At 44.8% G+C, this 12,595-nt stretch overlaps 1 protein-coding gene across 7 annotated transcripts in view; it reads right to left on the minus strand.

Moving 5' to 3' along the window:
- The window catches only part of ATP8A1 (ATPase phospholipid transporting 8A1), a 224,216-nt gene that overhangs the window by 61,471 nt on the left and 150,150 nt on the right, over positions 1 to 12,595 (minus strand). For all 7 annotated transcript variants that reach the window (XM_077847881.1, XM_077847879.1, XM_077847877.1 and 4 more), the window contains one exon: positions 10,101 to 10,273. In XM_077847881.1, the coding sequence (XP_077704007.1) occupies positions 10,101 to 10,273 (173 nt within the window). The remainder of the gene's footprint in view (positions 1 to 10,100; positions 10,274 to 12,595) is intronic.

Raw genomic sequence — 12,595 nt, forward strand, 5'->3', positions numbered from 1 at the left:
CCAGGGCGTGATCCCGGGGTTCTGGGATCGAGTTCCGCATCGGGCTCCCCGCAGGGAGCCTGCTTCTCCCTCTGCCTGTGTCTCTGCCCCCCACCCTCTCTCTCTCTGTGTCTCTCCTGAACTAATAAATAAAATTTTTTAAAAAATATGAATTTGGATTACCCACCAAAATGTACCTTTTTAATATAGGTAGATACCTATACCTATCTGTATATATGTATCTGAATTGAAAAGAAAATGAAACACAGGGGGTGGGGTAGGGGGTTTTGAATGAAACTGGAATCAGAGATGACCCTGAGTTTTCCAACGTGAGTGACTGAGAAAATGACGGTCTAAACATTAATAGAAAAGGCCGGGAGATTTACAGAGGAAAATTCTTAGGGAAGTTCAGATAGCAGTGGGATATCCTGGTGGCATCATTAAGTACTGATTGAAGAGTCAGAACTAGGCTCAGAAAAGAAATGCAGAACTGATGCGCATTCAGGCTTCACTCACTCATCAAGTGTCTAATTATCCCTTAGGATGTGATGAAATTTCTGTGGAAGAATATAAAGGGCAGGAAGGAGAAGAAAGTACAAGATCTTAGGACCTTCCTTTTGCCCCTAAATGTCATTCATTTAAGAACTTTTATTCTTAAGAACTGCTGCACCAGGAATTACTCTCATGAGCCTACATATAGGACAGTGGTTCTCTACGGACTCTTGCTGCAAGGGGGCACGAGCAGCGGGAGAGACAGAAACCTCTCCGGCACGGTTCAAGGTCTAGCTACCTTTCTCCGTCTACAGGAGAGCTGTGCTTGCCGCTGGAAAGTGTATCTCCTCAAGAAGGACTAGAGCGCTTCCCCTTTCTAGCTCTGTCCTTCTGTGACCTAGCTGTCAGAGTGGGGAGAGCTACGGCCTCCATCTCTTCCCATTCTCGGCCCTTGGTTGGAGCCCACGTGGGCATGGGCTCTCTTCCCTTTTCTTGTGACTCTTTAGGCTGTAAGAAAACCAGCTTTCCTTTCCTTTCTTCCTTCCCTCCTGCCTTTTTGAGAATTCTCGCCTATGTAAAATGAGTTTCACCAAATTTTCTCTCCCCTTAGAAACACCTAGTGGAAGATGAAACAAGGGCTCGTGCTGGCTACTGACAGAAATCAAAATAAAATCCTGAAGATGTCAGGAGCTAAAGAAGCTTGGTAAATTTGAAGGTCACGACTAGTAAAACTCTATGAGAAACCCTTGGAGAGACATGGAGTAGAGGATACCTGTTGGGAGGTAAATGGCTTAGAAGTAAAGAGTGGTGTGCCAGGCGCCACAGATAAACAAATAGGCAAGCGAGGTTTTCAGCAGGACTGCTCACTCCCTGTGCCTGCGTAGCCCACCCGACCAGGGGCAGGGAGGTGAGACTGGGCTGGATGGAGCAGAGGGGCTCCTCTCTCACTGTAACTGTAAACTTTGGTGTAGGCTTGGAGCTTGTGGAAACTCAGAGTCCCCCAAGTCACATGCCTGAAAGGCTCCCCAATTCCAGGAGTGTGTCCAATGCCCTAAATCCAAGACCCCATGAAAGTTCCAACTTCATACCTTGGAACCGGAAAGTTAGAGTTTTCTAGTCAACCTTGGGGCATGGAGCCAGGCAGGGACAGGTGCCAATGACATGGGTGTGTTAACAGAGCCTTCAGTGTTGCCTTACCTGGGTAATTCCACCAAAATGTGGCTGCCTCTCACAACAGCAATATTGGGCAAAGGAACAAGGGGAAAATAGGCATTCATGAAGCTCAGACTGAGCCCCGTCTCCAACTTTACCGCAGGCTGGGATGTTGCTACCAACCTTCCTCCCAAGGGACTTTACTGCCACAGGGAAAATGAGGAACAATATGTCACAGGGAAAACAAGAGAAGATTATGAGTACAAAAGAGATTACAATGACTTATAAGGAAGTAGAATCGGTAAAAACAGAGAGAACAAAAAATTTTTGAAGGTATGATAAAAAAAAAAAAAAGCCTTGGAAAGAGTTGGGAAGATACTGAAAACATCAAACTGGAAAAAGCAGTTACAATGAAGAACCAGTTGAAAATAAGTAATATAAAGATATAACTGCTAAAATAAAAAAGCCAGTAGTAAACTTGATACTAAATAGCATCAAACCCAGAACTTTGAATTAAAAAACTGTCCCAAAAGATATGAGGAAATTAAATGAAAATGAAAGATTCTGAGAAAAATGAAAAGAAATGGAGCAATATGGGGGATGATACATAATAGGAATCCAATAAGAGAATAAAGAAGGACAGAATGAAGTAGAACATTTTCTAGAAGAAAGACACGTCCTTCTATTAAAAGTGCCCCCCCCCCCCAAAAAAAAGAAAAGAAAAGAAAAGAAAGAAAAGAAAAGAAAAGAAAAAGGGCAGCCTGGGTAGCTCAGTGGTTTAGCGCCGCCTTCAGCCCAGGGCGTGATCCTGGAGACCTGGGATCAAGTCCCGTGTTGGGCTCCCTGCATGGAGCCTGCTTCTCCCTCTGCCTGGGTCTCTGCCTCTCTCTCTCTCTGTCTCTCATGAAAAAATAAATAAAATCTTTAGAAAAAAAAGAAATATAAGAAAAAGGTACTTATCTCCAGACACATTCTGGTTAAATTAAGATTAAGAAAAATTTCTAAAGGTTTCTAGAGATAAAAAGTAGATTACTTACAAAAGAAGTAAGATCTGACACTAGATGCATACACAAAATTACCTTAAAGTCTTCAGTTCTCATCTCCTCATGGAGGTGGGCAGGGGAAGGAATACTTACTAATCCATAGAGACATTAAGCAAAAACATGGTTATCAAAACCTTAGAAACAACCAGACATAGAATATAGATTGTGAAGCTTGCAAATCAGCAGAAGAAAATGTGATTTAGACAGTGGAAGGCAGGGGGAGAAGAAACAAAAGGCATAATAAATGAAAAACTCAAAATAAGATGAAAGAAATGAGGCCAACATAGTAATAATTATAATGAATGTAAATGTGTTAAATTCACTGACTGAAAGGGATTCTCAGCTCAGATTAAAAAAAAAAAAAAGATCCAGCAATATATGGTGTCTAAGAGACATACCTTATAATGACACCTAGTGAGTAATTAAGTGTTCTACTACGTTCTAAGCTTTTGTTTAATTCATTCAATTCTCGGGCAGCCCCGGTGGCTCAGCGGTTTAGCGCTGCCTTCAGCACAGGACGTGATCCTGGAGACCCGAGATCGAGTCCCACGTCAGGCTCTCTGCATGGAGCCTGTTTCTCCTTCTGCCTGTGTCTCTGCATTTCTCTCTCTCTGTGTCTCTAATAAATAAATAAAATCTTAATTCATTCAATCCTCAGAATAGCCCTAAAAGAGACATGTTACTGTTACTGTCATTTTATAAATGAAGACACTGAGGCACAGAAAGATTACATAATTTAGGGCAAAAAGCAAGTAAGTGGTGAACCTAGGATTCGACCCTGAGCAGTGTGGACTGAGAGACAATATTCCTAACCACTATATCCTACAGAAGGACTGAGCATAAGGGTTTAGGATAAGAAAAAGAGAAGACACTTTATGATTTCTCTCCAGAAGTATCCAATGAGACCATATAAAAGAAGATTTGATAGATTTCTAAGAGTAACGTAATTTTTAATAATAGCTACCAATGCACTGAACATACATATTAACCCATTTCTTCCTCATAACTCTGTAAAAGCGATTAATTTTAACTTTCTTTCAAGAACGAAGAAACAGCTAAAGCTGGAGAAGTCAGAGAACATACTGCTGAGCTAACAGGAGGTAGGGCCTGGACTTAGATTCTGGAGAGAGAAGGGGCAGATTGTTTAGTAGGAGGCACCAGGAGAATCTGCTACGTAGAAATAACACCTGAGCCCTTCTTCCTAAGATGTACAAGAATAATCGTCGCACGGATTAAAGACCTATAAGGAAAACAGAAAGTTATGAGGTTAACAGAAGAAATGTATGAGAATATCTTTATGAGTGGGAAGTCCTTACTATTCAAAAAGCATAAAACATACAAAGGAGCATTGATGGAACTGGACTGTGTTAAGGTCAGCGGTGGATCGTAGCTCCCCCTACTATCATCTACGTTTTGTCCAGAGCTGCTTTTGTGCCACAAAGGCAGGGCTGAGTAGCTATGACAGAGACTGGACAGCCCAGAAAGCCCAAAGTATTTACTATCTGGTCCTTGACGGAAAATGTTTGCCCACCTTTGCTCTACGAAATACTCACTTCCTCTTGGAAAATGCTATCCGGAACCACCTCCTCTTTCTTGCCTTAACATAAAGCTTGTCTTATGTCCACTGCTTGTCTCTGTGTCTGTTCCCTTGGTAATATGCCTTCTGTTTTCCAAGATCTAAACAGGGATGGCTAGATGGGTTTATGAGAAAGAAGGTAATCACTAGCAACCTCATGGGTTCAAGGAGACCCAACTACACCAAAGTAATTCTGTTTTCCTTTCCCACACAAAATCAGGTCCGTAGACAGACAGACAGAAGAAATGTTGTAGGTTTACATATATCATGTCCTCAACAAGCCGGAGAACGAAGACCTTTATCCTATCGCCGGAGAACCGCACGTAATGGGTCAGGTGGATTTGTTTTTGACTAAAGAATACATTAGAAGTGCTGATTTACTGATTTATGTAAAGCTTCAGGGAGTTCTTGGTGGGAAGCTGCAGAGTCTGTACTTAAAACTGCTGAACAGAAGAGAATCATCAAGCATTTGAGTGCAGTGACGGAGGATACGTACACTTATTCCAAGTTGGCAAGATACAAGACAGAAAAAGAACTGAAATGAATAAGACATCACTTAGGAGGCACGATCATGGAAATCAAGATGGCAGATACTCTTGGGAGGATAATGACGCTACAGGAAACACCAGGGGGCTTCTGAGGTGCTCATTATGCTACGGTACTTGGTACAGGGGTGTATTCGCTTTATGAAAATTCACTAAGTTGCATGCTTACACGTTATGTACTTTCCAATAGAGGCTAAAACTGTGTTTTATTAGAATCATACGATCTGCAATTCTAACTGGTGTGTGTGTGTGTGCTGGGCGATGGTGGTTTTCTCTAAACCGATCACATCTAAAACTATGTAATGTTGAATTACAGTGGAATTCTCAAGTGTTGAGATTTATCAATCTAAATTTAACTGTCAAACATGGACTTCCCTGGTGGGGACATGCACATCGTAGGTGGCCAACAGGCCGTAACACGGCCTTGCTGCTACTCTTAACATTATTCAGTAGAGACAGAGAAGCAAATGAGACAGACTGGGCTGAACCAGCTTATTATATTATGTCAAAGCAAAATATGGCCGTGTTATGAAGTTATAAAATTTATTCAGGATGTCCTCTTTTAGCCATACATGTATGAAAGAAATATTCTCTCAACATTTCCAACATTTATTCATGTTTTCTTGGACGCAAATATGGGGTTGACATTCATTAACAGTTTGTAAGTCTTCTCAAAGCCAAACATCTGCTTGGCATCCAACGGTGCTCGCGAATTTTTTTCCTTAAAGGAATGTCTGTTGAGCATTTATTAGCTTCATTTGAGCTTTATGACTACCCTTTAAGTAAAACATTTATTTAGAGAAATCCTTAAAGTTTAAGACAATCCTGAAAGATTTGAGAAGTAGATCTGTCTTGACCCTCTACTTAACGTACTCATGCTATGACAGCAAGTATTCGAAGCGTCCCCTTAGACCTCCCCTTCTAGGAGGACCCGCTGATCAGACTAAGGTGAAAGGTTTTGCCTGGAATGCCACTCCCGAGAGACGACACTCACTGAAGTCAAGTGTTTTTTTATGCGCTATGGGGAAAATGGCCTAAAAGGGGGTTAAACTTTGATTAGAGATGTTGCAAGTAGGGAAAAATGCTTACTTCAATTTAACTTCTGCTTTTCAGAAGACATGAGTACATAAATTATGTAGGAGAACGGTGATTGCTAGACAGTCTAAAAGCTGGAGGCTCTAGGCCAATTTTCAACCAACTGTCACAGAACATAAGTTTCAAAATATGTTTAAACTAAACTGACAACTACAGAAAAAAATGTAAAATTCTTTGAAAGGCTGGGTTATGTGAACTGATGAGGATCTCAGAAACCACATGCTATTTAACACACAGCAATACTTCACTGCAACATTCCCACCCTCTTCTGGAGGGAATATTAAAAGAGGTAGAACAGATGCTTCCCCAAATTAAGCTGATCCAAGCAGTAGACAGACGCTTCCCAGTGGAAAGTGGCCACAGAGGAGTAGGGTCCAGAAGTGAAAGGGCTAGCGGGGGTCCTCTGTCCTGGCAGCTTTCAAGCTGGAAGGAAATTACCAAGGAAGGGTGCGTGTGTGCATGCATCTCCCACCTTTCCATGCCAGAGAAGCTCTACTCTTAGCTGCTTAGACATCCAGGCTCCGTGAAGGATTTGAATCGCCGCTATATGCCAAGCTCTTCATTTTATAGGCCACAAAACCAAAGCCAGAGAAATTCCATTAGGTATCCAGAGTGCCAGCAAGGTAAAATTAGAACAAGAATTTCATGAATCCTCAGATAAAATGCCACTTTGCAGAACAGTTCTTGATTTTAGCTGTGTACAAAAATCTCCACAAATCCGGGAGCAAGCTTTTCCCTTTTCTACCTACCTGTCCAGGAGTTTTAGGGGTCTGTGAAGCCCCTAACATGGTGCATTCAATTTTACCCATTTGTGTGCAGTGTTTTTGTTTTTGTTTTTGCAGGGGGGATTGGGGGGAATGATCCACAGCTTTTATGTTCTTCAAAAGTATCTGATCTCACCAGGTGATAAGATTTGGTTGTACCCGAGCAAGGGAAAAGAAGGGAAGAAGGACGACACGGAGATTACATCTATAACCAGGAAAACTTGTCGAAATTCCTGTGACATTAGATGCGTATTTCCTCTGAGATCGCTCAGGCTGTACAGGTAGATGTGCAAGGAAGTAAAAACAAAAGCTGCCTGGTAGCTATCAAAACACGGTCCTTGCTGGGCTGATCAAGACAGATTTCATTTTACTTCTTGTGTTTTACATACTTAGAAAAAATTACTTGAGGTATAACATGAAATCTCCCCTTTGTAAACCAAAACCAGGACTCCAAAGCCCCGAATAGTTTTGGAACGAGGGGATCATTTCTGTCTCTCAATAGTCCCTTCAGAAAGTGGTGGTAAGAGATATAATGACGACGGACTGAGAACAACTGTTTCTTTCAATTCTGCTGTAGGCTCTGTAGGGAAAAATGCTCATCTTCATAACCGTGTCAGTTAGACAAACACTGAAAACTGCCTTCTGCCCTTTATGCTGATAATGTCAGGGAGGAAAGTGGCTGATGTCATCCTGAAGATGGAACTAATATCGAGAGCCTCATTATCCATTATGGGAAGGCTTTCCCCTCCACTGCCACTCTAGCTGTGGCATAGAGAAGCCTGCAGCAGAGAGCAGACTCTGAATTATCTTCACGTGAGGACAAAAGGAAAAAAAAAAGATTGCAAAGTAGCATGAGGGGAAAACCCATAAAGCCAGAATGGACACAAACAAAGTCGTGGAACAGCACCTTATTTTGAAATAATATTCAGTATTTATCTGGAGTGTCTGTTCTAGTGGAGTAAAATAGAGAATTTCCTGGGGCTCGGGGATTGTAATCCTCTGAGAAACCTGGAGTGACACTTGCATTTAATGGTAAAGAAAGATATACAGAATTGCCCACCTATTCCTCACAAGTGACCGAAGCATTATCATGGAAATTATACTTCAAGGTCAGTAAGCTAAATGACAAGAAAATGGTCTGGGCCAGTAGTTGAAATGCCAAGAGGCACCAGGCCAAGAAGGTGCACAGACGTAACTCCAGCGGGGGCACTGATGTAATTATGGGCTTAGATGAATTCTCAACACCAGACCGGAAGCTGAGCCATGGTCCTTATGGGAAAAGAGAGAGTATGAAGGCAATTAGAAGAAAAAAAGCTGAGGAAAGATATTTTACTTAAAAAAAAAAAAAACCCAAAAAACAACAAACCCTGAAAACTCTAAATAAAACCCAGTGTCTGCATAGGGACCTTCAGGTCCTCAAACATGCATAAAACAGGACGGAGGGAGGAAGGGGCCACACACATCTTTATAAGCTCAGTTTCCGAGCTGCTCTGCACGTGCACGGCTGAGTGTGAGTCCCTCCCCGGGGCCTGGGCCTGGTGGGGCCCCGAGCTCCACGTGACTCGTGAGCATCCAGAACAAGGATCTCGGGAGGGAATTTCACAAGCGCACAACATATTTTTTCTCCCTCGACTCCGCTTTTTACTTCTTCTCTCCCTCTGCTATTGTTTAATTTTGTGGTTCCACTTTTTGAAGAATGGTGGGAGGTACTGTGTTAAGCAATGCTCTAAGAATGAGGCTCAGCTGCAGTGACTGCATTATGAAAATTGGCCTCCCACATCTTTCAAAGCAACTGTGATTCTACTTAAAAGGCGGGGGGAGGGGGGGCACAAAGGAGAGCAGGCAGGAAGTCTCGCTCAGCCTTGCCCGCCCAGCGCACATTAGGCCTGGCACAGGTGCAGACTTGGAGCTCGCTCACTGCATCTGGGCACTTTGTATTCTCTTTGGTTTTCAACCAGGAGCCAACAGTCCTAGCACTTGATGTGCTTTTGGGCAATCTTTTGTCGATTCTCGTGATCCCATTAGTGAAAGCGATTAAACAACCAGAGCTGGCACACAAGCATGCTGACGGCAGAGTGTCAGAGTTGAACATTACTAAGACGTGGTCAAGAGATTATCAGCAAGGAATCGAGAAAAGTCCCTGGAAAAGCAAATTTTACAAAATGCAAATGAGATCTCTGAGATAAACTAATTTCTAATTCTTCATCATTCAGCAGAGCGCCTGATTATTACTGATGTTAAATACGTGTGTACGTTAGGCTCTCCGAGGGCTCTACGGGAACGTTTATTAATACACACTACAGTGAAGAAAAATAAATGGCTAAAATAATATGGTTCCTGGAATAAGCAACTTTTAATTCTCTGAGTAGGATATAATTTTATAGGTCGAAATGATGCTTTATAAAAGGTACTTATTAAATCTTATTTCACAAACTTAGGAAATATCTACAAGGCATGACTTATAAATTATATACAGGATATTCAAGTGAATAACCCTAGACAAAGAGGGTTTTAAAAAAAATAACATTCTTTTATTAGTAAATATGTTTTTAAAGATAATAATAATATCTTAACAATCATGTTAAAAGAAAAAGTTCTGGGAAATTCTTCAGAAGCCTTGCTAAGATTTCATCTCCCTGGGGGAGAAAGCAAACTGGAGACACTGCACCCTAGACCCTGGGGTGACCAGCTGGGTCTAAGAGTCTCTGTGCGTCGATGGCAAAGAGGGAAACCCTTAGGTTTCTTTTTTTTTCTTTCTTTCTTTCTTTCTTTTTTTAACCCTTAGGTTTCATAGTGAAGACAGCGGGCAGAGTCATGAACACGCTTGAAATTTCAGGACGACACAGTGTGAACAATTTAGACCAAGATATGGGGAAGACGCTCTGATGGGAAGTTCTGGAAGGACGAGAGCTAAATAGCTTATAAAAATGTAGTTCTGTGGCTTAAGCCCTGATAATGCAAAACCAATTCTCATTTAGGAAATGGGCCATATTATAAAAATCACAGGAAAGAGGAATGTCCAGTCAAGAACTCGTCTTCGGGAAAATGACTTGGCACCTCCAAAGTTAAGTCCCCGTGCCAGTCCGCAAAGTTAAGTCCTCCGAGCAGGATCAAAGATTGACGTGGAGAAAACAGAACCATTACGGAACCAAGTCTCGATGGAAATGTGGGTAAATAAGTGATGTGGAACACAGGAGATTATGAACAAGGATGACTAAGAGATCATCAGTAGGACTCACCTAAAAACAAAACAAAATAAAACAAAACAAAAAACCCAAAACTCTGCAGCTAAACTCTATTCTGGGCTGTGAACCTTGAGTGTCAAGTGAGCAAAATCACAAATAACCTGACATGTACAAATTCTGGATAGAATCGCTTGGAGGAAGTTTAAAAATCAAGAGCGGAGGGTCCAGGTGCTGTTCGCTGCAACCTGACAATATTAGGGAGAACTTACCTGCAGCAAATAACAGCTTTGCATGACAAAGCCAAGTCCAGGAAATACTGTCTGACTCCGAAAGTTAAGGCGTACTTGAGGGTTTTCCCATCGATTATAAGAGCAAAGTCATTCTCTTTTCGCAGAGCATCGCCGAGGATGGTGCAGTGGCGACCGAGAGTCTCCCTTGTTGCCTGCAAAACCACACAAAAGCACCCGCAACGTTTACACCCGTTTGTTCTACTGAGATGCCTTAAGGACGCTGGGCAGCTACAGCTAGTTCATCTTAGTGCTTTCAACTGTTTTAAATTGCTTTCACAGAACTCTGCTCATTTTATTCTCGCAAAAGCCCCTCAAAGGAGATTGGACAAATGTTATCAGAAAAAGCAAATTACTCTATTAAAGTCACACATCTGTGCCCACCAGGGCGGGCATCACAAACCGCGGATGCCTCCGCAGAGGCTTTGCTCGTTAGTCCAGCCACACGCTCACAACCCTGCAGAGATATTTTCGGTAAATTATCTTATTACGAGACAATCACACTGTCCTAATTTATGAACGAGTCAGAACTGCTTAGCCAGGAACCCACGGTCGGAAAAGCCGAGGAATATAATTTAGATAACTTACGGGTATTTTTTCGGAATCCCTAAGCTATGGAAGCTTAATTCCCAGGAACCAAGAGGGGGGAACACAGTAGCTGCAATCTCTGGCCACACCAACAGTTGGTCTCTGTGACTTTGGTCATGATTTCACGACGCTGTATTCTCGTTGGGGCTGTGGACATGTGGCGTGGTGGTCTTGATGGAGCGAGCAGAAGAACCCCTTCCATCAAGGGGGTTCACCTACTGTCCACACGTGGGAACGTTCGGCCTCAAGGAAAGCTCTGCTCACCTCACCGACACAGAGGCGCCGTGTTTACCTCCCTCTATCAAGGTCTGCTTCCCCGCTCTTCGGAGGCACAAAACGTCGGGATGCTTAGTTTTGCTCCCCAAATCCCACAGACTCTTCCTGTAACCCGGTGGGGCCAGCTTCCCACCTTACTAAAGCCTGGGCGCCGCGGAGCAGCCCAGCCCTGGCTGTGCCCGGAGAACACAGGGGCGAGTCCCCTCCCGCCGGGGTTTTGTCCGGAAGCCCACGGCGGAGCAGGTGCGGGGCCGTGTACCCGGGCACCCACGTGCACCCATACGGAAGACGCTGCCGTCGCGATTTTGGCCACGTCCGCGGGAGAGCGCATGGTTGCCGCCACCTAACAACGTGGCCCAGTGGCTTCGGTCACGTTCACGAAGAGGGAGCCGCGGCGAGTGGTCAAAATCTTCACTGGCGATTTGGGAAGGTGCTTCTGCGTTGGACTCCAAGGCCGAGGGCGCCGAGCCCTGGAATGTCGGAGTCTGTGGAGCAGCAGGCCCCGGCCCCACGCACCCGGCCCTCGGCTCACCCGCCAGCCCTCGCAGCTCAGTCCACGCGGCCCGCAAGGCCCCGGGGCCACCAAGGTCCACCCACGGGGCACACGGGACACCCACTGCTTAGCGACGGGCACGGCGCCCACAGACGCCCGGGAAGAGCCGGCTCGAGGAGGGCGCCCACGAACTCTGATTTCATCCCGCCCACGGCTCTCCAGCTCCCTGTTAGCATTCCTTTCTTTTTTTTTTTTCTTAAATATTTTATTTATTTATTCCTGAGAGATACAGAGAGGGAGGCAGAGACCCAGGCAGAGGGAGAAGCGGGCTCCATGCAGGGACCTGGGGTCACGCCCTGGGCCCAAGCAGGTGCTCACCCGCGGAGCCACCCAGAGGCCCCCCGTTAGCATTTCTGATTGGAGAGTGAGTGTGTGTGAGAGACAGACAGACACACACACACACATGCAGAGGGAGTCCTGCGTGTCCTGCTTGCTCCCTGTCTCGAGAGGAATCCATCGCCTCGACAGCCTTTCAAACCCAGGCACTGCCCCCTGCAGCGCCCCTGCGAGAGCCACGCCTTTGCCATGAGAGTCCTGAGCTGAAACCCCACATGCAAGCCGGGACGGCCCTCGGGAGAGCTCCCCACCCTGCGAGGTCAGCGGCAGGGCGCACGGCCCAGGGCCCCCCACCTGGTAACCCCATTCTCCCCTCTGCGAGGGGTCTGTCCTCCGACCTTGCAACGGCCGCCGACTCTCTCACTTGCAGCATCAGCACCCCCGGGTTCCCTCGGTGGCCATCACAGGTCTGCAGCAAATCAGAAGGTGTCAGGACTCGTAACAGAGGTGGCACTTCAGATGCGGGAGTCACACGCCTCCCCCCGTGACTCCTCCCGTCTGCCCGCCTAGACGGCCAGGTGACGGCCACAAAGCTGCAAACATTTCCTTATTTTAGTCCAGAGCCCTCTTCTGTAAGTGGCTCCGTGGTTGGCTGTGTGTTGCCAGCTACAAGTTATGTTTTCCTCTTATTTAGACTGCGAGGAGTATTTTAGATTATTTTATTTATGAAAGTTTATTGCTTCTCCCCTAAGCCTAGGAGCCATACTTTATGGCCACATTGCAC

The sequence above is a fragment of the Canis aureus genome, chromosome 14 (assembly GCF_053574225.1).
Source record: "Canis aureus isolate CA01 chromosome 14, VMU_Caureus_v.1.0, whole genome shotgun sequence".
Taxonomy (NCBI): Eukaryota; Metazoa; Chordata; class Mammalia; order Carnivora; family Canidae; genus Canis; species Canis aureus.